The sequence below is a fragment of the Girardinichthys multiradiatus genome, chromosome 21 (genome assembly GCF_021462225.1).
Source record: "Girardinichthys multiradiatus isolate DD_20200921_A chromosome 21, DD_fGirMul_XY1, whole genome shotgun sequence".
Taxonomy (NCBI): domain Eukaryota; kingdom Metazoa; phylum Chordata; class Actinopteri; order Cyprinodontiformes; family Goodeidae; genus Girardinichthys; species Girardinichthys multiradiatus.
The window spans coordinates 22,892,500-22,914,002 of record NC_061813.1 but is presented as its reverse complement, the minus strand read 5'-3'; the positions used below and the strand labels follow the sequence as shown (position 1 = coordinate 22,914,002).

General features: G+C 39.4%; 1 protein-coding gene across 1 annotated transcript; it reads right to left on the bottom strand.

Moving 5' to 3' along the window:
- Positions 1–9,279: 9,279 nt before the first annotated feature.
- On the bottom strand, positions 9,280–14,623 carry prdm14 (PR domain containing 14). Its single transcript, XM_047350394.1, has 8 exons — positions 14,004–14,623; positions 13,168–13,221; positions 12,933–13,093; positions 12,562–12,835; positions 12,275–12,477; positions 11,796–11,897; positions 10,121–10,340; positions 9,280–9,784 (listed from the first exon to the last, which is right to left on the bottom strand). Exons 1-8 carry the CDS (start codon positions 14,593–14,595, stop codon positions 9,612–9,614), a joined length of 1,779 nt encoding a protein of 592 aa, XP_047206350.1. The 5' UTR covers positions 14,596–14,623; the 3' UTR covers positions 9,280–9,611.
- Positions 14,624–21,503: the final 6,880 nt, after the last annotated feature.

The window sequence follows — 21,503 nt, the reverse complement described above, 5'->3', positions numbered from 1 at the left end:
TTTGTGGGAAATGGTCCCTAGCTGAACATACCTTAAGCCACAGCTTTGTTTTCAGTTCTAAAGCTCAAAAATGCTGATGATATTGTGGTTTTGAGCAGTGATAAATGTTTTTTTATATTCTATAGTGCAAAGAAACTTAATTTTACTCACTGGGTAAAAGAGATGCTCCTCCTTTAAAGCTCTGGCTCAATGACCTTGCAACTACATTATATTTGGAAAGTATACGGTATACTTTTTCTGACAAACATTCCTCCTTCAGTAAAATATGGCACCTCTGGTTCAATATTTGTAGTCATAAATAATGGCCAGGGATCTTGGCTCCTCATTGCTGTTAATTTTGGGGGTGGGGGGGGTATTATATTTTCCTTTGTTGTGTGTTATGTTATGCCTTGTTAGCAATGTATACGATAAGCAATAATCTGATATTGTATATTTCATTGTGTGGATTGCTCAATGAATAAATTCTGACAAAACACAGGATCTCTCTGCTCTCTCTGGGTCACCTGACGCATTTACATCTGTCACAACATTGGAGGGTGTTGATATCAGCTGTCAAACCTTTAACCCTAATGGAGCTTTTTTTAAAGCGACAATCTTAACAGATCAATAAAGCCCTCTGGCATCAGATTACAAAGACGTTCAACGACCACATGTGAAGGAGAATGCAACAACGCAAACCAGGAAGAACAGGTAAGACCGCTAAAAAATGCACTTGAGATAGATCCAGTGCCTTGCTTTTCTTTCTTTACATATTTTACCAAAAATAATATGGATTTAGTCCCAGTAAGTCAGTATGTTATAAAACAATTTCTCACTGCTGCTACAACTGCACATCTTTAAGGGTATTTCTCTACCACCTCAAACCCAGTCAGACTGGATAGAGAGCTTCTGTGAACAGAAATTTTCAAGCTCTCCCAGATCCTCAATTAGACTTCAGTCTGGACTTTGACTGGGCCATTCTTACACATGAATATGCTTTGATCTACTCTACTCTGCCACTCACTTATAGCTCAAGCTGTGTACTTAAGGTTGATGGTTCCTTTGATGGTGAACCTCAGCACCAGTCTCAAGTCTTTTGCGGCCTCTAACAGTATTTTTTAAATTTTGTTGGGATGGGGGGATCTGTAAAATGTTTAAATCTTCAAGGGGGGTGCAACAGTGTTTGAGAACTGCTGCCACAGATAATGATCAGCCTCCCTGTCCCTGTTAGAGAAAAGCATTCCCGCAGCATAATGCTGCCGCCACCATGTGTCTCTAAGGAAACTGTGTTCAGGGTGGTTTTGGTTTTCCTCCACACATAGCATTTTGCATGTTGGCGATAGATTTCAGTTTTGGTCTCAACTGACCAGATTACCTTCTGCCACATGTTTTGCTGAGTCTCCTACGTGGCAGGAGATAAAATTTAAATCCTATGGCTTCCTTCTTGGTGCTCTTTCACCTGAGCTGTGGATCAAGGCAGCTCCTCCAGAGTTACCATGGGCCTGTTCTTCCCGGACCTGTTAGTTTAGGCAAACATACATTTATTGGAAGGTTTGCAGATGTTTTGGGGATGTGAATACTTTTGCAAGGCCCTGTAATTGCTGCTTGACTTAGTGGACGGCAAATCTATCTGCAGTAGTTCTTTGTTTGCTCAGGAGAACTTACTGGATGTAAGGACATAAAAGAGCAGTACTGGCAGGGTGTTAAGAACTTAGATGCCGGGAAGCAGCACTAAGGTGATGCTAGGCTAGAAAGAAGCCATAAAGGCCTGTTAGGGTACATTAGGTGGAGGAGAGGGTCATAAGGGTTCATGAATGTTTCAACAGGACAGGGGCATTTGTTTTCTTGCACTGCTGTCAAAAAGCCATCATGACTCACCGTTGAGGGTGGAGCGAACCACTGCGGTTGAATTGCAGAGACACACTCATGAGCAAGCAAAGTGCACATACAGCGCCTCACATCATCACAAGTACTCTTTACTGTGGCCGCGCACTCAGTGGCCACGTCTTCCTTCAGTTTTTGTCTCCATAACTCTTTATGGACGTTCTGTTCGTCACCAAGCAGCAAGTACTTAAACATTTATTCTGTCTCGAGGTATGGCCGCAGAAACATCTGCACACTGAGTTCCTTCGATCCCACAGACTTTTGGGGGCTGCAGAGGGTCATGGTCAATGGTCATTTAACAACAGAGGTAAAGTTGGGATGGCAACACTGACTTCATAATCATTTTTTAAAGAAATAAGGTAATAAACCATGACTGAAGATGTCAAAATGAGTTAACGTTTTATCTTCAAATTTCCACATTTCTTTCTGGAGCCTACTTTTTGACCTCCACTACTGTTTAAATAGGCTATAGTATATGATAGTATAATCAAAAGGTTGTCTGGTGTGCACACAGATTTCCACCTCTCTGCTCAGAGTGGCTGAAAGAAATCAATGCACAAAGATACCAGGATTTTATTGAGTAAGTATAATTTCATTACATATTCATCAGTAGACTGCATGTATACTGAAAAAAATCTGATCATTTCACGTCTTGAAAAGCTCAGATTTTGATGCAGTCAGAGATTTGTGGCATATTACAAATTTCTGTTTTGTAAGTTGGATCTATCCAGACCATTTTTGGCCACATTTTCTTTAAAGAAGTGTAACTAACAGCATTGAAAATATTCCATTCTAGCCTTGTGGTAGTAGCCGATCATTAATTATTTATTTTAGGACCAGAGGTGACGTCTCACAGTCTTTGGGTGTGGGAGAGCAGTCCCAAAAGGCTTTCCAATATTTACAAATCCAGGATATTCCATGACAGACAGAGATGTTTTGCTATCCTACATAAAGCATTCCTGTTATCTCCTGAAGTCGCTCTGGGTCAGTTTGCCCTGTGCCAATTCAACAAAACATCTGCAAGGCAGGTATGAATTAACTTTTTGTGGCAGATAGTTCTTTTGTTGCTTTCTCTGACTTCATTTTTAAATGGCTCGCTCACACCGAGTCTTAGCATGACCTGGTGGCACCTATGCATGATGCGTTCACTGATAGGAAAAAGAGTGCAATTCTTCGTTTTCGGTGTATCTGTATCATCAACACCTCCTAGGCATTTAGAGGTACCACATACCTTTAACCCGATGTACACATAATACAGGTCCTTCTCAAAATATTAGCATATTATGATAAAGTTCATTATTTTCCATAATGTCATGATGAAAATTTAACATTCATATATTTTAGATTCATTGCACACTAACTGAAATATTTCAGGTCTTTTATTGTCTTAATACAGATGATTTTGGCATACAACTCATGAAAACCCAAAATTCCTATCTCACAAAATTAGCATATTTCATCCGACCAATAAAATAAAAGTGTTTTTAATACAAAAAATGTCAACTTTCAAATAATCATGTACAGTTATGCACTCAATACTTGGTCGGGAAACCTTTTGCAGAAATGACTGCTTCAGTGCGGCGTGGCATGGAGGCAATCAGCCTGTGGCACAGCTGAGGTCTTATGGAGGCCCAGGATGCTTCGATAGCGGCCTTTAGCTCATCCAGAGTGTTGGGTCTTGAGTCTCTCAACGTTCTCTTCACAATATCCCACAGATTCTCTATGGGGTTCAGGTCAGGAGAGTTGGCAGGCCAATTGAGCACAGTGATACCATGGTCAGTAAACCATTTACCAGTGGTTTTGGCACTGTGAGCAGGTGCTAGGTCGTGCTGAAAAATGAAATCTTCATCTCCATAAAGCTTTTCAGCAGATGGAAGCATGAAGTGCTCCAAAATCTCCTGATAGCTAGCTGCATTGACCCTGCCCTTGATAAAACACAGTGGACCAACACCAGCAGCTGACACGGCACCCAGACCATCACTGACTGTGGGTACTTGACACTGGACTTCTGGCATTTTGGCATTTCCTTCTCCCCAGTCTTCCTCCAGACTCTGGCACCTTGATTTCCGAATGACATGCAGAATTTGCTTTCATCCGAAAAAAGTACTTTGGACCACTGAGCAACAGTCCAGTGCTGCTTCTCTGTAGCCCAGGTCAGGCGCTTCTGCCGCTGTTTCTGGTTCAAAAGTGGCTTGACCTGGGGAATGCGGCACCTGTAGCCCATTTCCTGCACACGCCTGTGCACGGTGGCTCATGTTTCTAATCCAGACTCAGTCCACAATCTTCCTCAGGGTCTGGTCACCTCTTCTCGTTGTGCAGCGTTTTCTGCCACACTTTTTCCTTCCCACAGACTTCCCACTGAGGTGCCTTGATACAGCACTCTGGGAACAGCCTATTCATTCAGAAATTTCTTTCTGTGTCTTACCCTCTTGCTTGAGGGTGTCAATAGTGGCCTTCTGGACAGCAGTCAGGTCGGCAGTCTTACCCATGATTGGGGTTTTGAGTGATGAACCAGGATGGGAGTTTTAAAGGCCTCAGGAATCTTTTGCAGGTGTTTAGTTAACTCGTTGATTCAGATGATTAGGTTCATAGCTCGTTTAGAGACCCTTTTAATGATATGCTAATTTTGTGAGATAGGAATTTTGGGTTTTCATGAGCTGTATGCCAAAATCATCCGTATTAAGACAATAAAAGACCTGAAATATTTCAGTTAGTGTGCAATGAATCTAAAATATATGAATGTTAAATTTTCATCATGACATTATGGAAAATAATGAACTTTATCATAATATGCTAATATTTTGAGAAGGACCTGTATAAATATTTGGGGTTTCATGAGGTTAAAAACTAAACAATGCGGCTCCCACATATGCTTTCAGGAGGGAATCAGTGATGGCGTGTTGAGTGTGGAAAGAGTCCATACACTCAACAGGAAGAAATTAAAGGAGCAAAGAAGAAGACGAGTGTGGTGATTATTCAATTCCAGAGGAAAGAGCTCTAGTATTTCTTTCCATTCCAGCTGCTTAGTATCTGCAAATAAAGTACATTAAACTTCAGACAAAACTCCCAATAAATAGTAGAAATCTATTTTCCTCTGAAAGGTAAAGACGGATATTGTAATTTCCAGAGTATTCTCAGTATCCCTCCCTAGATTAGTGAACCGCTCTGAGTGTTCACCCAAATGGACAGCTTATTTAGGATTAACTGGACAAACAGCAAACATCTTTAGAAGCAGGGAGGTCACCTTGTGTGTGTGCATGGATGTGCATGTGGCAGGACTATAGTGAGTGTCCATATGTTGTAAATCCTTCCCTTAGGAATAGAAAACGTTTTTTTCATCATGTTACAGCAAGAAAGTGGGCCTTCTTTAGGCTGTTTTACAACCTTACACACTTTACTCAGTCAAATTCCACACTTAAAAAAGTGTGGAATATGTTTTAGTTATTTTCCAGGTCTGGATAACTGTGCAAAGAGAGCAAAGTGAGTATGGAAACATCTCTGACTTTGTAGACTCTTCCTTAATATTTTATGCGAACTAGAAACTAGAAAACTAGAAAAAATGCCTTTCTACGTTCATTTTTATTGAAACCCCTACAGTACCTTTATGCCTGATTTATTATATCACTTCCTACATGTTTGTCCAACTTATTTAAGACTGCCCTTTCTAAATTAAAAAAGAGCAATTTAAGACACAGTGGGTTCAGTTGGTAGCATTGTTGTCTTGCAGCAAGAAGATCCTAGGTTCGACTCCCGGCTGTGGGGTTTTCTGCATGGAGTTTGCATGTTCTCACCGTGCATGCGTGGGTTTTCACAGGGTTCTCTGGCTTCCTCCCAAAGTTCAAAAACATGACTGTTAGATTAAGTGGTCTCTTTTTTTGTGGATTCAAATGTAAACTGCTGGTGGAAAGCAATTTAATTTAGCAGAACAAAAACTTTAGTCAATCCTCTTCTCTTTATAGGCCTAAATACATATGTTGTAAAGGCCAAATCATTTGCTGAATTTACTCCTTTGAAGCAAAGCATAAAGATATAAGAAGTGGTTCAAAACCGTTTTTCCTAACTTAAATAAGTCTTTGGAAGCACTTAAAGATTCAGTTCATGAAGTTGTTTCACTTCCGAAACATCAGAGTCATTCAACTCCACCGTTTTACAGAAGCAAACACATCACAGGAAGGCAGCGAACAGAGCAGTAACAGGAGCTCTTCTCCTCACTACTCTACTGCCAGCTCCATCCCTCACAGGAATAACAGTTAGGTCCATACAAAAGCCTTGCGCATAAAGACAGAAACAACACACAGGGAACTATTGAAAGCGCAATGCAAGGGGACCAGAAGCCTGTAAAACTTTCTAACACCTCGAATAACAATGCCAGCTGTCAGCCCACAAGCAGATTTGTTCCTCTAAGCACCGTTGTCTATGGATCGGACTAAAGTAGAAACCCTGCAGTCCATCAAAGTTTGTAACAGATCATAAGATAGATGAAAATATACAGGTACGCTGTAGATTTTATAAAAGGCTGGTTGGGGGGAGGAGCCGGGTGTGTGGCCACGTGTGTATCTGCAAATATGTTGCCCCATGGGGGCACCCAGGAACCTCACACCACCCCCCACTGAGAAGAATAAGGCCATCTGCCCACCTCTCCCATCAATCCCACCTAGAAGAAACACACACTCCAGAGCAATATGGAGAGGCTTTGTAGACAGTGTTTGATCTGCCTTCCATTCTGCTGCTGTGCCTCTCTGCGGGCCTTCTGCTGTACTGTCCTCAACCCCAGCTGAAATCACCTCCGACCAACCTGACGCAAGGACGCATGCTAATAAACCTTATTTCTTCACTCAAACATGGTAGGGGGAACGGATTTCAAACGCAAACGACTTAACTCACATGTTTGTTTCTAGGTAGAAGTCACGCAGATGAAGTGGCAGATTTTCAGAACAACACCAGGATTAAAAATGCTGTACTAAATAGAGGTTTATATAAAAACTGACAAAAATAGCCCTTGTCTATATGTCAGAAACCTTTGCCACAAAATTCTAAAGTTAACGTGTTAGGGAAGCTGTGGTCCATACGGGGCATTTCTTTAACAACTGTGGAGATAAGGGTGATGTAAAGACCTTGCTTGATGCTGGGGGTCAGCTGGAGGAACACTTTCACTAACAGTGCAATGTGTGGGAGAAACTAACACTGCATATTCCCTTGAACCAGCCATTCCCATGGTGAAACATGGTGGTGGCAGCATCATGTTGTGGGAATACGTCTCATCAGCAGAGACAGGAGATGCTGGTCAGAGTTGAAAAAGAAAATCTTTAATGACGCTCACTGCAAAAGGTGAGATTGGGTCAAAGGTTCACCTTCCAGCAGGACAACAATGGCCTGAGCTATAATGGTTTAGATCTAATCATATGTATGTGGCACAGTCAAAGTACATGAACCTAAATCAAACTGAAAATCTGTCAAGAATTGAAACTTGCTCTTGCAGTTGCTGGTTGTAATGTGACAAAATGTGAAAAAGTTAAAGGCCTAAATACTTTTGCAAGGCACAGTATAAAGTGGAATAAGAAGAAAATACTAATCACAAGTAGGTGTACAACCTGGAAGTTTTACTTTGTCCCTAACATCACAAAGTTTTTGAGTTGTTTTGACTCAAACTGAGGCCCATTTATGGACAGAGAGCTTTCCACTCAGCTGAACGTCTGATCGCTGTCTAAAGAACACTCACACTCTCTCACACACACACACACACACACACACACACACTCTGACAGCTATTAGGCAATCAATAGACGCTAATACATCTGAGCTGTTGACTACTCAGCCCAGACTATGAGCAACATCTAAATGTACAAGGTGACTCCATCTGTAAGAATGTTTCAGCAGCAGCTCTCCCCTCTTTATATCAGTGAACATTATTAATTAATCACAGCGGTGCAATTAGTTGTGACCACATTTGTGCGTCGTGCTTGAGTGGTATAAAGTATCAAAGTGCTACACTTGTTTGGTAAAGAGTTATGCTTGCTCTGGTCTCAGAGGGAATTAACTTCTGCAAACATGTTAACCATCAAGCTCAGCTATTATTAATATTACATTAATACAGAGATAAATCTGATAGATGGCCCCAAAGAGTCCCTGTTGGCTTGCCTGGGAGGTTAAATGTAAAATCAATCCGTATAAACGACCCAGATAAAAATTCTCCCATGCAAGAGTCAGAGGAAGCGCCGTAAAACCACTCTTTTAGCACGGAGTGCTAACAATCTCAGTATTTCAGCCATGGCAGCTCATTCTCTCCTTACTCCTTATGTCTCTCTTTTTGTCTTTTTCGTCCTTCTCCTCCACCCCTCTGCTCCTGGGAAACCACAAAGGGGAGGATACCCTATTTTTACACAGTAAAGACCCCATCATGGTGGGGGTTGTAGACCTACTCATGGAAGGGGCAGGTCCAGTGAAGGTTGATCTACACTTGTTCAAGCAGCCATATTTTGGCTATTTGAAGTGAGAAGACGGCTGTTGAATAATCAGGGAGGTGCTGACCCCTGAACCCTTTTCAGAAGAAACAGAGAAGATGCAGCCAAGCTTTTCTTTGTGATTGCCGTATTGGACAAACAGATATTGATTGAGATCAGAATTGCAATTTGATCTATCTATCTATCTATCTATCTATCTATCTATCTATCTATCTATCTATCTATCTATCTATCTATCTATCTATCTATCTATCTATCTATCTATCTATCTATCTATCTATCTATCTATCTATCTATCTATCTATCTATCTATCTATCTATCTATCTATCTATCTATCTATCTATCTATCTATCTATCTATCTATCTGATCATGTGATCTCAGGCAAACATGCGTGGGACAGTTGGACACAGTGTGAGGGCAGATGTCAGTCACAGCGAACGTCTTTGTATGAGAGGCAATAGACCACTTTACAGCACCACTCCATTGTCATTTATTTGCTCCAAGCAGGGTTTCTTAATTTTACTGAGAGCAATCAGGCAAGGAGGCAGAGAGATACAAACAAACGTCTCCACAAGCGGCTGGAGCTTCAGTATTATTCAATTTTTTTTTATTCTACTTTTAATTTGAAATCCTCCTTTGTCCTGATGTTGTTTTCCACTGTGGATCTTTTTCAACAAGACATGTATGTTGTTGTTTTGTTTTTTTCCAGATTGTTCAATTTATAGTGTTTTTTGTTTGTTTAATTTTTAGCTGTAATTCAATTACAAGTTTAGATATAAAACTAATACATAATAATTAAAATACTAAAACATGAGTTTGTCTCTCTAATATTTCTAGGCAATTCAAATCGTTAAAAACAATATATATATATACATTCAATTAACCAAGAGTCATATCTATTTTCCATGCAATCATTTATTTTTACTAATGAAGAAAAAGCCAAAGCTTGAACGAAGGAAACCAGTGCTGTCGGTTTGCTTTGCAGACTTCTTTTTCATAAAAGAAATGGTGACATACTTAAGACTTATAAATAAAATCGACAAAAATACACTTTACATCAAATTTATAATCAACTAAACACAGAAATTACAAAAAAGCCTTAATGATAAAGTAATAATAATAATAATAATACCTGCTTGACTAATGAAGGCTATTTTAGAGAGATAGCTTTAAGCCACATAATAACGTATAACATAAATAGATGCCAAACCATTTAAATAATTGTGTTTGCTTTTAAATAAGGTTGTACAACCGTAATCATTCTGTTTCCCTTTTTCTGTGTGGTCTAGTTCCAGGGCCGATAATCAGAGTTTAAAAGTGTTAACCCGGGATAATTTGGAAATCTTTGCCCTGGGTTCTTCTGTGCTTTTTGGATTTCCTTCACTGGGAGCCCAGAGTTTTCCTCCTGCAGTCCAGTTCCCGAAGAATGTGGAACAGTGAGGGTGTCGACTTGCCTCTCTAAAGGAGAAGAAAGCAATACATTTTATTTATTTTAATTTCATTTTATACTGATTTTTTTATTATTTTTTATTATAGGTAATTAAATAGAAAGAAAGAAAGAAAGAAAGAAAGAAAGAAAGAAAGAAGAAAGAAAGAAAGAAAGAAAGAAAGAAAGAAAGAAAGAAAGAAAGAAAGAAAGAAAGAAATTTTGATTCCGCTCTTTAAATAAAGTGTATGCTTTTATTGTTTATTTCTATTATCTTGATTTAGCCGTATTTATTTATAAAAATGGACGAAATAAAACAGTGGAAGCAAACCACTTTGCAATAACTGTAAATAAGTTTTTGCTCTTACTGTTGTGGATTTTCTCGTGGTATTTCAGCTCCTGCTCCTCCTGAAAAGTGGCCCCGCACAGCTCGCACAGGAACGGCTTGTCTCTGGCGTGGGTCCGGCGGACGTGGCTGTCGTGGGCGGCGTGGGAGGCGAAGGCCTTTCCGCAGTGCTTGCACTTGAAGGGCCTCTCTCCGGAGTGCTGGCGGATGTGCGTCCGCAGGATGCTGGAAGCAGTGAATGCCTAAAAGAGACACGTTTAATTTAAAATAATGTGTGTTCATATATATATATATATATATATATATATATATATATTTAGGTTGAATTTAATAGAAAAAAAATTGTTTTTATGCCCCGCATTCACGTTAAGCGGTTCAAAAGTAGGTTATTTTATGCTGTGATTTTGTAAATAGCCCAACAAAAAAAAAAAAAAAAAAAGAGAAAAGTGGACACATTTAAAACAAAGTACGAAATAACTTCGCTCATCCCTGCGCCATAAATAAAAGCCTAATGCGTGCCCGGATAAAAGAGGAACATCTGGCGGTAATTGACCTGGAAGTGGCTCCGAGGAGCGTGTCTGCCGCGAGGAACAATAAACAAGGGCTCGCGCCGAAAGCACCGTGAAACAAGGAGACCAAATGGTTTCAAACATGGAATATATCTACTAAGTGTTAACTTTGCTTTTGTTATTAAAAACTTGGCCCAGTCTTGTTGTAAAGTGTCTGTTTAAGCCTGGACAAAAGTCTAATAACAATTCTTTATTTTACTTGTTTATTATTATTAAAACTTAACAAAACACCGTCATAGCCTATCTTTTCTAGACTTCTCAAGATATTACTGTATTTTAAATAACGACCGCAATATGTTAGCTATTGCTTCTTATTGTACAGAGCAGAAATCTAGCCAATATATAGGCTTATATATGACTTGGTCCATACTTTGCATTTTTGGGACGGCCTAAGATTGTTTTACCTTAGGCTAAGGGCTAACAGCGGGCTTTCAAATGGTTTAATGCGTTACCATTTGTCCTCATGCTAATCATCATTAACTCAACACAAAGTGCTTTCCATTGTTAACGATTGGAAGCATGAAAACACAAGCAATTGAAAAAATTTTAATATACAATTAGCAAAAAAAAAAAAAAAACATGGGTGGAAAAACAGGAATGTAGAGAGATATCACAAAGACGGTAAGCTGAGTGGCTGAGAAAACACAACTGTGAACATAATTAAAAAAAAGGTGTTAGAACCTTAGATAAATGATGAATAAAAGGGATCAAAACTAAAAAAAAAGATTAAATTACACCCAAGTCTACTTTTAATTAAAAAAAACTGTATAAAGTTTATTAATCACAGCAATGTAACATTAGTAATTTATTTTTGTTTACATCTATAGTTGTATACACAAACATGGGCACAGTTATATTTCACACACATGTAGGCCTGTATACATTTTTCTTTTTTACAATTTTGCATGACTTTGGATTCGCTTGTTCATTTATGCCAAAATTTTGAATACTTTCTTTTCGGCCTAGTCTTTTTTAGAAAGCCCATGGTTGCTATCTAAAACAACACTTAGCATAAACTCTGAAATTTCTGGGTCTCTTTAAACTCAACTAGTTGTTTTTATTTAGTCAAACTTGTCAATGCATTTTTGGCTCACTCTAAACCGATTAACTAAAGTGGCCCCCTCTTACTTTGTTGCAATAGACGCACTTGTATGGTCGCTCTCCAGAGTGGACCCGCATATGTTTGTTAAGACTGGAGGACTGGGAGAAGCTCTTCCCACACACAGAGCACTGCACATGAGACATGTAAAACAGAATTATTGCAACTGGTCATGCTTTACCAGAATAAAAAAGAGAGAGAGAGAGAAAGTGCAAATTACTTTAGTGAATATTAGAATATGTGAGTAATTGTTTCCATTTGCTGCTTTATTTATTACCACCAACCATTCAAATTGTATAATTTGGTTAACTTCATGTGTTAATAGAAATCAAGTGAATGCTGTTTATTTGGTCAGATAAGGCATTATCAAAAAACATCTGGTATATGCAGCTTCATTTATTCATGGGAGCTATTCTTTCAGCACCATACATACTTCAGTATCAACATAACAGTTATGTTACAAAAACCTGAGCCAAATGCATGCCCACTGTGTTTGAATAATATCTACCTTGTGAGGTCTGTGTTTCTCGTGCACATGCAGAATGTGGATCCTTAGCCTGTCCCTCTTCTCAAAGGACCTCTTACATAGGTGACAGGGAAACTTCCTGTCCCCCTGGTCAACACAGCGTGTGTACTTCAGGTGTTTGTCTCTGTAATATTTGTATGCAAACACCTTCCCACATCTGTCACACTTGAAGCCCTCTCCGGAATCTGCAGAAAACAGAAATTACTTCAGAGGTTTGTAATGCAAACCAAATCAACACCTAAAGTTCAGGAGAAGCGGTAGATTCAGACCTTCATTTGGGGAACTACTGTTGTTGTTGTCCTCTCTGGGGTCCTTCAGTGTGAGTGGGATTCCGAGAAACTGCGTGTAACAGTCTCCGTACCACACCAGAAGCTCCTGACCCAGTGTGATCTCCTTGCAGGCTTCATAGAAGATCTGACCCTGGACCTGCACTGCAATCAAGTTCTGCTCCTCAGGAAACCGAGCACACTTCACCAAAGACATCCAGTTTCCAGAAGTGCCTCTGCCGTCTACAAAATGACTCAGCCGACCATTCTCAAACACCTGGAGGGGTGCAGGTGATGATGTTAATGTCAAAGAGGATGCAGCAATTTGTAAAACATATTATACTATATTGTGTTTGACAATATAATAGCATCACCTCCCACATCAGGGTGTTGTCATCATATGTTTTGATCTCACTGGTGTTGACAAGTTTTCCTTGGAAAGGTCCAAAACGTGTGCCTTTAGGGATGCTGACCTTATCTGTAAAAACTCCACAGTGGTAGATACTTCCCCACGCAGCCTGGAGGACAATCAGTCCTGCAACAAAGAATCAGAACTGAAACCCTCTTGTAGTGCATGGTTAGAACAGATGAAATATTACATTATGTTACCCTCTGGAAGCTCAAGAGTTTCTTTGTCCAGTAGGGAAATGGTGGAATCAAAAGCTGAAAAGACAAAAACAAAATGGATGGATGGATGGATGGATGGATGGATAGATATACAACAGAATAATTTAACTGTATTTTGTATAATTTGAGAAAATAATGAAATTATTGGTTTGTATTGTATTATATTGATATTTTATTTAATGTATTTATTCCTGTTTTATTTAAATTATCACATATAAACCATCAGATACATAAATATATACCAGGCAAATTACTTATTAGTTAAATGGTGCCATCAATGTATATAATTTTAACATATAAAGAAAAAACCTAATTACTTAATAGCGTATTTCATAAATAATGACACATTTTAAATGTATTTTATTAATTATGTACTTTTTCATTTAAACATTTACATATCTAAATATGTATATAAAAAAATATTTTGTTGGATTGCTGCAGCTTTTAGCTTCAATCCAGGAAATAACGAATAGTAAAATACTTAAATAATTTTATGTGATTTTAAAACATAGGCCTAATCAACTTTTAACTATTCGTTGATTTAAAAAATATTTAACTGTGTATTAAAAAAACACACCGACATATTTATAAGATTAATGATTGGCTGATTTTTTTTTTTTTTTAGCTATTTATTCCATTTAGATTTTTCTTCAAACCTTCAGCGACACAAATATTTCGCAAATATATTTGTTCAACTGGAGCACTTTTGGCCTTCAGCAGGGGGAGTATGGCTAACTGAGCTTCATTAGTCAATTGAATTTATGCATCAAGTTGTAATTGTACCGAAAATCCAAACCATCACATCCTCAGCGCCTCACCTGAGTTTTCCTGCAGGGTCACTCCAGATATAGCGTGGCCCCCGCAGCTCTCCTGGCCCCCAGAGTAACCATAAAGCACCATGAACAAGTCCTCCTTGCTGAAGTTAAAGGATGTAACCTTTTTCTCCGGGGACAGATCTACAGTGTTCGGCCGAAACAAACTCAACTTGGGCGGTGAACTGATGGAGGAGGAGGCGGATGGAGAACTGACGCTGGACGGGCTGCTGAAGTCCGAGGACAGCGGACCGGCGGCGTGCTCCGTCACTACCGCGGCAAGCTCCTCCGGCCTGGAGCACAGAGCGTATCCGGGAAACACCTGGCTGGTGTACGGCAAGCCTGACGCGCTGTGGGCGCTGTGACCGAGGAACGGAGCCGCGCCTCCGTGAAACGCGAGGGGCAGGGACGCCCGGGCGTCGGACACCAGTCGACCGAGCGACTTGAGCGGGTGGAGGAGGCCGTGTGTCCGGGGGAGGAAGTCCATATAGGGATAAGGGCTAGGAAAGAATCCGCGGACAGGACTGCTCTTCTGCATCTCGGCTTGGTAGCTCTTCTCCTTCAGCATGACAGGAACGCTGGAGATGGACACCGACATGAACGCACGGAGCGTGGAGGTTCAAACGAGGTTGGATCCTTCAGGGGATGTGAGGAAGGGTGGGAGAGAAGAAGAGGGGTTAGTGATAAAAGTTGAATGCATTTAATAATTTGAAAAAAAAAAAGGTAAGAAAGCACGTCTGGACGTGCTTTCGTTGCATTTGTTTACATAAAGCAAACTTTATATATGTCAATTTCCTCACTTATCTGTAAGAAATTAAAAGAAAATTTTACCACTGAGTGGCCATAACGGGCCAATAGCAGGATTCATTTGCAGTCTGTAATGAAGTAAAGCATTTGATTTAGTTCCCATGTGAGAACTAGCACGAAAAAGAAGATAAAACATGGAACATATTTCAATTTCTAGACTTTATCCCTTTGACTAATTGTTGTATCCATCTCTGCACCAACCCGTCCACCCATGCACCCTGTTCTTCTGTATGTGGTTTTTGGAGATTTCATAATTAAAGTCTGGCCACTGCGGGATTAACCTGCCACACATTCACAGTGAGCTACTTTGGTTATGGTTCGTAAATGGGACAGAAAAGGTCAAAGGAAGCTGATCATTTCTATGTGTAAAAGCCTGGAATTTGATTCAATTTTCAGGTCTCAGTGAGTATGCAAAAAAGAAAAGAAAGCATGGAAAAATGTTTGAATGGCCAGACTATTGTCTATTATTTTGTCTAAAAATGGCATCAATCGATTATCTTCGCTTTTTCGTTAATGTTTAAAGCCTTACAATTATCTTCCATAAGTTTATAATCAACTCGTGTATTTTCACCTTTTAATTGGCAAAAAGAGGACACGAACATTTTGGTCTGGAAAATTGCGACATTTTCAAAGGATATGGAGTTAATTTTGGGGCAAATTTAGTTGTGCATTGTAACTGTGTATTTTGCACAAATAATATTCCCCAAAAATTAACTCCATAAAATGATGTCTGAGGAAAACCGTTAGAAGAGGAGAAAAAGAAAAGCACCCACAGTAAAAATTGGGTAGCCGATTTTGCATTTTTTTCCAGCTGAGAGGTCACACACCCCACACGACTGAACTAATGGGGCCATGAAGGAACCAGTCCCTCCAGCCAGCCAGTAAATAGAAAGACAAACCAGGGTCACGACACCAATCAGAGGACAGTCGGTCGGAGCAGAGGTCAACATTAATGAAGCATTTAATGGACCTTTACGTTTTCCGAGCAATAATTTACTGAACTGTGTGAAGGAGATCTGGATAAGAGGTGAAGATGGCGTGCGTCATGCTCAGTGCGTAACTCTTAATTTTGGGAAACAACATACATTAATTTTCTTTTATTAAAAGAAGAAATTGAAGCAGACACGCACTAGAAATACATATTAAATTAAATACAGGAAAAGCTTACCGGCTACAGTCAATCAAAGCGCTTTCAGGATGAAGTTTTATCCGCCATGCCATCAGAGCTGAGCTTCACAAACCTAAATCTGCATGTGTCTCTGGTCATCTGAGGGCATCTTGTTCAGGTCTGCTGAAGATGCTTCCTAGCGTCTTCCTCCTTCCCATTGGCTGAGGAATCCGCTCAACCTCATGCATCTAAATTAATCTGCGTGGGACAACCCACCGAGTTAACCTACCCAAGGTTGCACGCATTCTTTAATTCCACTATTAGGGAGATTTTACCATTCCTTTTCACGATCAAACACAAAAGTGAAAGTATTCAACAAGAAAAATATGCGCAGCTACACTGCTTTAACAAATGGAATAAAATGCCGCACGTTTTTACTTTGCACATTCTGGTTTGCTGAAAAGAAAGGACACCCTGCGCTCAGTTTTAACCCAGGACGTCAGTATTTCACGGACCACTCAACGCAATGAAACCGTTTAAATTATTTACCCGGCCTGCAGTGGGTGGTGGTCATTTCACACATTTGTAGATTCGGTCATTTGAAGTAATTTTCTGGAGCTTATTCACAGTGTGCTGTGCGGAAGTTATTACGCTAATATCTCCAGCAAGAGGTCGCTCCGAGTTATTTGATCAAGGGTCACAACTCAGTCAACATTTATATTTGAGAACGATATGGGATGACATATTTGAAGAGCAGAGACACAAAAAGAATGCAGAAACACTAATCCAGGGGCACTTTCTATGGGAAAGAAAAGTAAAACATTAATAGTTATAGCTACTTTAGTGGCTTCATCTGAGAGACAAAGACAGCTGAGCAGATTAACCCTGAGCCAGTTTTCAGGTCTAGAGTTTTGAGCACATACAGTTAGTAACAGTAGAAGCTCGGCCAGTAGCTATGTCTAGTAGAGACAGGTTTTAATACTGAAAGATAGGGCCAAGTGTAGCTAATCACAGCGCCAGGCCAGATTTAGCTTCTAGAAAGAGAAAAAACAGAGAGAGAACATAAAGTTAAAAGCTGAAATAACAGCAAATAACGTAAAATGGGAGAGTAGTATGAAAATGTAGCAGAAAGAGTGAAAGGGATCATAATGTCCTCCAGTAGCATAAGCCTGTAGTAACATAACTACAGAGATAGCTCAGGATTACCTAAGCCACTCCAACTCTAAACCTTTTCAAAAAGTAAAGTTTTAAACCTAGTCTTAAAAGTAGACAGGGTGTCTGCCACACGGACTAAAACTGGGAGCTGGTTCCACAGGAGAGAAGTCTGATAACTATAGGATATGCCTCCCATTCTACTTTTGGACCACCAGTCATATTAAAAGAAGACTTTGGACCACTAAGCATCAATCCAGACCTTTTTCTTCTAAGGCCATGGTAAGATGCTCCTGCCGGAGTCCACACTATGTAAATCACCAACAAACTCTTGAACCGGCTTTCCTTCAAAATTTCTCTCAAAACTACAGCTCTCTATTTTTCTTGTGTGCTTTTCTTTCTACTGCATTTTGTCCTTCCAATTAACTTTCATAATTTTTTTTTTTTTGTGCATACAGCAATGTCAGCTTCTTTATAAATGACCTTTTGTGTCTTATCCTCCTTGTGGAGGGAGTCAGTAACTGTCTACTGGACAACTGTCAAGTCAGCAGTCTTCAACATGATTAAGCAGTCACAACATGTAATAAAAATACCCTATTGTTGTTTTATGGGTTATTGTAATTTTTAGAGAAACTGAATTTTCTTTTGTTTTTATTAGTTGTAAGCCTTGATTATCAATAGACAAAAAGTATATAATGAATCTATTTCAGTTTTGCTTTTTGAATTGGATTATGCACATAAATTGGCTATTATATGATATGCTAATTCAAGATGCAGCCCAATATAAATATTTATATATAAATTCATGAGGACACCCTTCATTGACTTGCAACATATTTATTCATTTATGATTGTAGTGAAACTCAAAATGTTAACAGGCCATTACTAATTGACCTCATTACAAACTTTCTGGAGGCATCCCATCATGCAATAGTTGAAGGATATAGGTATGAAATAGGGTACAAATTGATCAGTAATCTTTCAATCTTCATCTAAATCTGAAGCCAACATTTGTTAAAAAAAACCCCCCTAAAGTTTACAGATTTTTTTTTTGCATTTAACAGAATAAGTTTCATAAATACTTATGACCTCCAGTTTCTTGCATAGTTGGATCAGGTTCATAGACTCTTAAATCAATTTTTATATTTTGATCTGTTAGGAGAACAAGAAACCACAAATATGCACATTTATTAATAGCAAAGACATGTTTATGTGTGTTTGCATTTAACTGTATGGAGAACCTGTACTGATAGACAAAAATGTGATAAAATGTTAAATCACATTCTTGTCATACCCCACAGTGGTTCTGTGCAGGTTTGGTGTTTGTGCTTTCTCTCTCTTAGACTGACAGGTGCAGCTTCACAGGGTTTCCCCATTTGAACCTAATCACCGGGGCTTCATAAGGAGCAGGACTCAGAGAAAGGTGTCAGCTCATTGTTTCTGCCAGCGTGGTAACCCTACAGTGTTCTGCAGGTCTCTGCATTTCTCCAAGCTTGCTCTAATCGAGTTTCTTCCTGCTTTGCAGATCTGGTCCCTTTGTGACTGTTCCCTGGATTCCTATCTCCTGTCAGTGTAATGCTGTGATGAGTATTGGAGACAACCCCCAGCTGCTTGTCATGAGTCTCCCTTCCACTCCTACCTCACCCACTGATCACCTGCCTGTCCACCCTCCTGCAACATGTGCTCAGCCACCCCAGGATCACTCAGAACTGTAAATGTCCATGCCACACCTCCTGCCAAACTCAGCCTCTGTGGGGAAGACCTACCTCTTCTAACAAGCCATCATCCACCTCCCAACAGTAAGCAGACCTCAATCCTTCTCTGCACTAGTTTCCATAACTCAACCTGAGCAACAATGACCTCTCTCCTCAGGGCCAGTCCAGGTCTGCAGATCCAGTCCAGGCCTAGTCTCATTTTGTTTACATTACAAATATACTGTTATACCCGCTGTTCTGTCTCCGTATATGTGCCACGTCCAGAGTCAGTAAAACCCACCATTATGACAATTCTCACCAATAAAACGCTTTTAAATTCAAATATGCTTGTTTATAAACTGCACCGAAATCCTTTGAATTACCCAATTATTTTTATAATTCTTAAAAATTATGTTTTAGAACCAAACAGAAGTTTTAAAAATGACAGGTTTCTACCAACATGAAATAGAAGCAAACAGTTAAATTATGCATGAACAGAATTCTTTATTTACAAGGCAAATAGCATCAGCGAAGCCATATTAGTTCACAAGTTGCATAACTGTGGTTTTACCTTCTCTTATATATCTAATTTTGCATAAAACGCTTACACACACACACAAACACACGTGCTCACACACACCCATGGGGTAACAAAGGTCAGATGGATGCAGGTATACAGTGTGACTCCTGTGGACAATGTGGGGGGGGGGGGGGGGGGGGACAGTGATCTCTCTTCAGAAGAGTCCAGTATAATACATATTGCTTCAGTAAAATCTGTGTATCAGCTTTTCCATACAACAGTGAGGAGAGGGTGAACCTTTCCCAACATACAAGAGCAATGATTGTGGTTGTGTAAGGAGGGGAGTACGCTTGCAACTGTGACAGTCTTCAGCAGCGGAGAAGAGGTGAATAGTGGTGCACCCATTCAATACTGTACAACCAGTCATTATACAAATTATACAGACAGCAGTGTAATTTACAAGAGCAGAACGAAATCTAAGGCAATATGCTAGGGTGTTTAGCATTTCAAAGGTTTGCATCTTAGCTCTAACAAACCAGCAGACGATACAAAAAGGGCATTTAAAGTTTTGCAAATGTTAAAGAGAAATAAATATGTGTAGTTAAGTGGGTCCAAAGTCTGAGTATGTGCATTTCCTTTGCACCTGTCATTAGAAATTCTTTAAAAAATGCTTTGCTACCACATGGCTTTCAATTGTTTTCAAAATGCTGACAATCTTTGGAAATTTGAAAAGGGCTCTGAATCCTTTTTAAAACCTGTTTGAGAAAATGGCTCTAAAAGCTTTATTCTGCATGGGTGCGTTTTACAATCAAAACAGCATTTATTGAAAAAAATACACAATTTCCTGTAGACCCCTTCAGGCAAGCATAGTGCGCACGCAGCCTTCTACACCTTCAAATTTTATCTGGGAAAAAAAAGGAAAGCAAAAAGAAATGCAGGAAACAGCAAAGTGTGACTGCAACATGTTAGGAAAGAATGAACAGTAGGCCTTTATTGACAATACATTCAGAGTGAAACTGTCTTTATGATGAACAATTGCATTTAGACCCTGCTCAGTGACATCTTCAGAAATTCCTGTTTTTCTCCCTGTGTGGGCCTGCTAACCAAGAAGTGAAAGAAATCCAATTGAAAAGTGAGAAATTATTTGGCTTGATCAGTCTTTCCTGGGTAAAACAGTTTATATATAAAAATTTTTTTTTTAGGTTAAAGAGGATGACTTACTGTGGATCTTAATTCCCTTTTGGGGAAATAGATCAGCACGTCATCAGCGAACACTTTTATACTTGAATTGCCTGAGGTCATAAAATATGGCTAAGTATCTGTCAGAGCAGGCGCAGTCTAAAGTCTGACCTCTGAAATAGAAGGCTAGAGGAAGAGAGGGTTAAATTCGATCATGAGGGGGGGAATAAACTACCTCCCCTCTGCAGGTCCCCCCCCCCTCAGATGGCTGCATAATTTATCAAGAACGCCGTCTGTGTGAATGTAGTTTTTTTTTCTTCGTACAAACTGCAATAGAAAACTGTGTTTAATACTGCATCCAAACGCAGAGCAAAAACATAATTTTTTCTCTTTAAATTCAGGAAACTGTACAAAAATTACAAAACAAACAAAAGGATTCTCAAGTAATTATTGCTTGTTTACATCACACCCGAACAGTTTGCACCTAGCAGCTCGTACGAAGCAGTTTTGACTCCAGACGACAAAGAAAGCACACTTTTTTTTATAGTTTTGAGTTAATGTATGGCTGTGAGGATTTTTTTTATACTTTTTCTGTGTTCTACGCTAAAAGGCAGAGAAGCAAGCCATATTTTGTACACTGTATACACAGCACACCCCCTAACCACCCACCTGCACCCCCATCTGAGTCGTACCAGAATGTCAGGACTTCAGAGAACAACAACAAAACCCAAATATAACTGCTCTGCTTTAAGAGAGGCAGTAGTGACCAGTAAGGAATAAAATAAATAGGAAAGAAAAGTTTTTATACCCATCAGTATGTACAATTCATTCTGAACCATATTTGATTTTGACATCTTCTGAAAACAGCTGGACCAAGATTATAATACACAATTCAGGCGATTAGAAGAATCTTCTCAACCATTAAAGACAATAAAAAGCGCCTCTTCCGCACTTTTAGGAATCTTCTTGCTACGAGAATAAAGAATCATCTACAATAATTCAAATGAATCTATACAGAAAAATAAAACTTAATTTAATACACTATA

Excerpts from the sequence above, each read along its gene's own strand:
- prdm14 (XM_047350394.1), bottom strand. The coding sequence starts at position 14,595 with ATGTCGGTGTCCATCTCCAGCGTTCCTGTCATGCTGAAGGAGAAGAGC. Across the intron at positions 11,898-12,274 it reads AGAAACACAGACCTCACAAG|TGCTCTGTGTGTGGGAAGAG; the intron begins GTAGATATTATT and ends TCTCATGTGCAG. Across the intron at positions 10,341-11,795 it reads AGTGCGTCTATTGCAACAAA|GCATTCACTGCTTCCAGCAT; the intron begins GTAAGAGGGGGC and ends TGTCTCTTTTAG.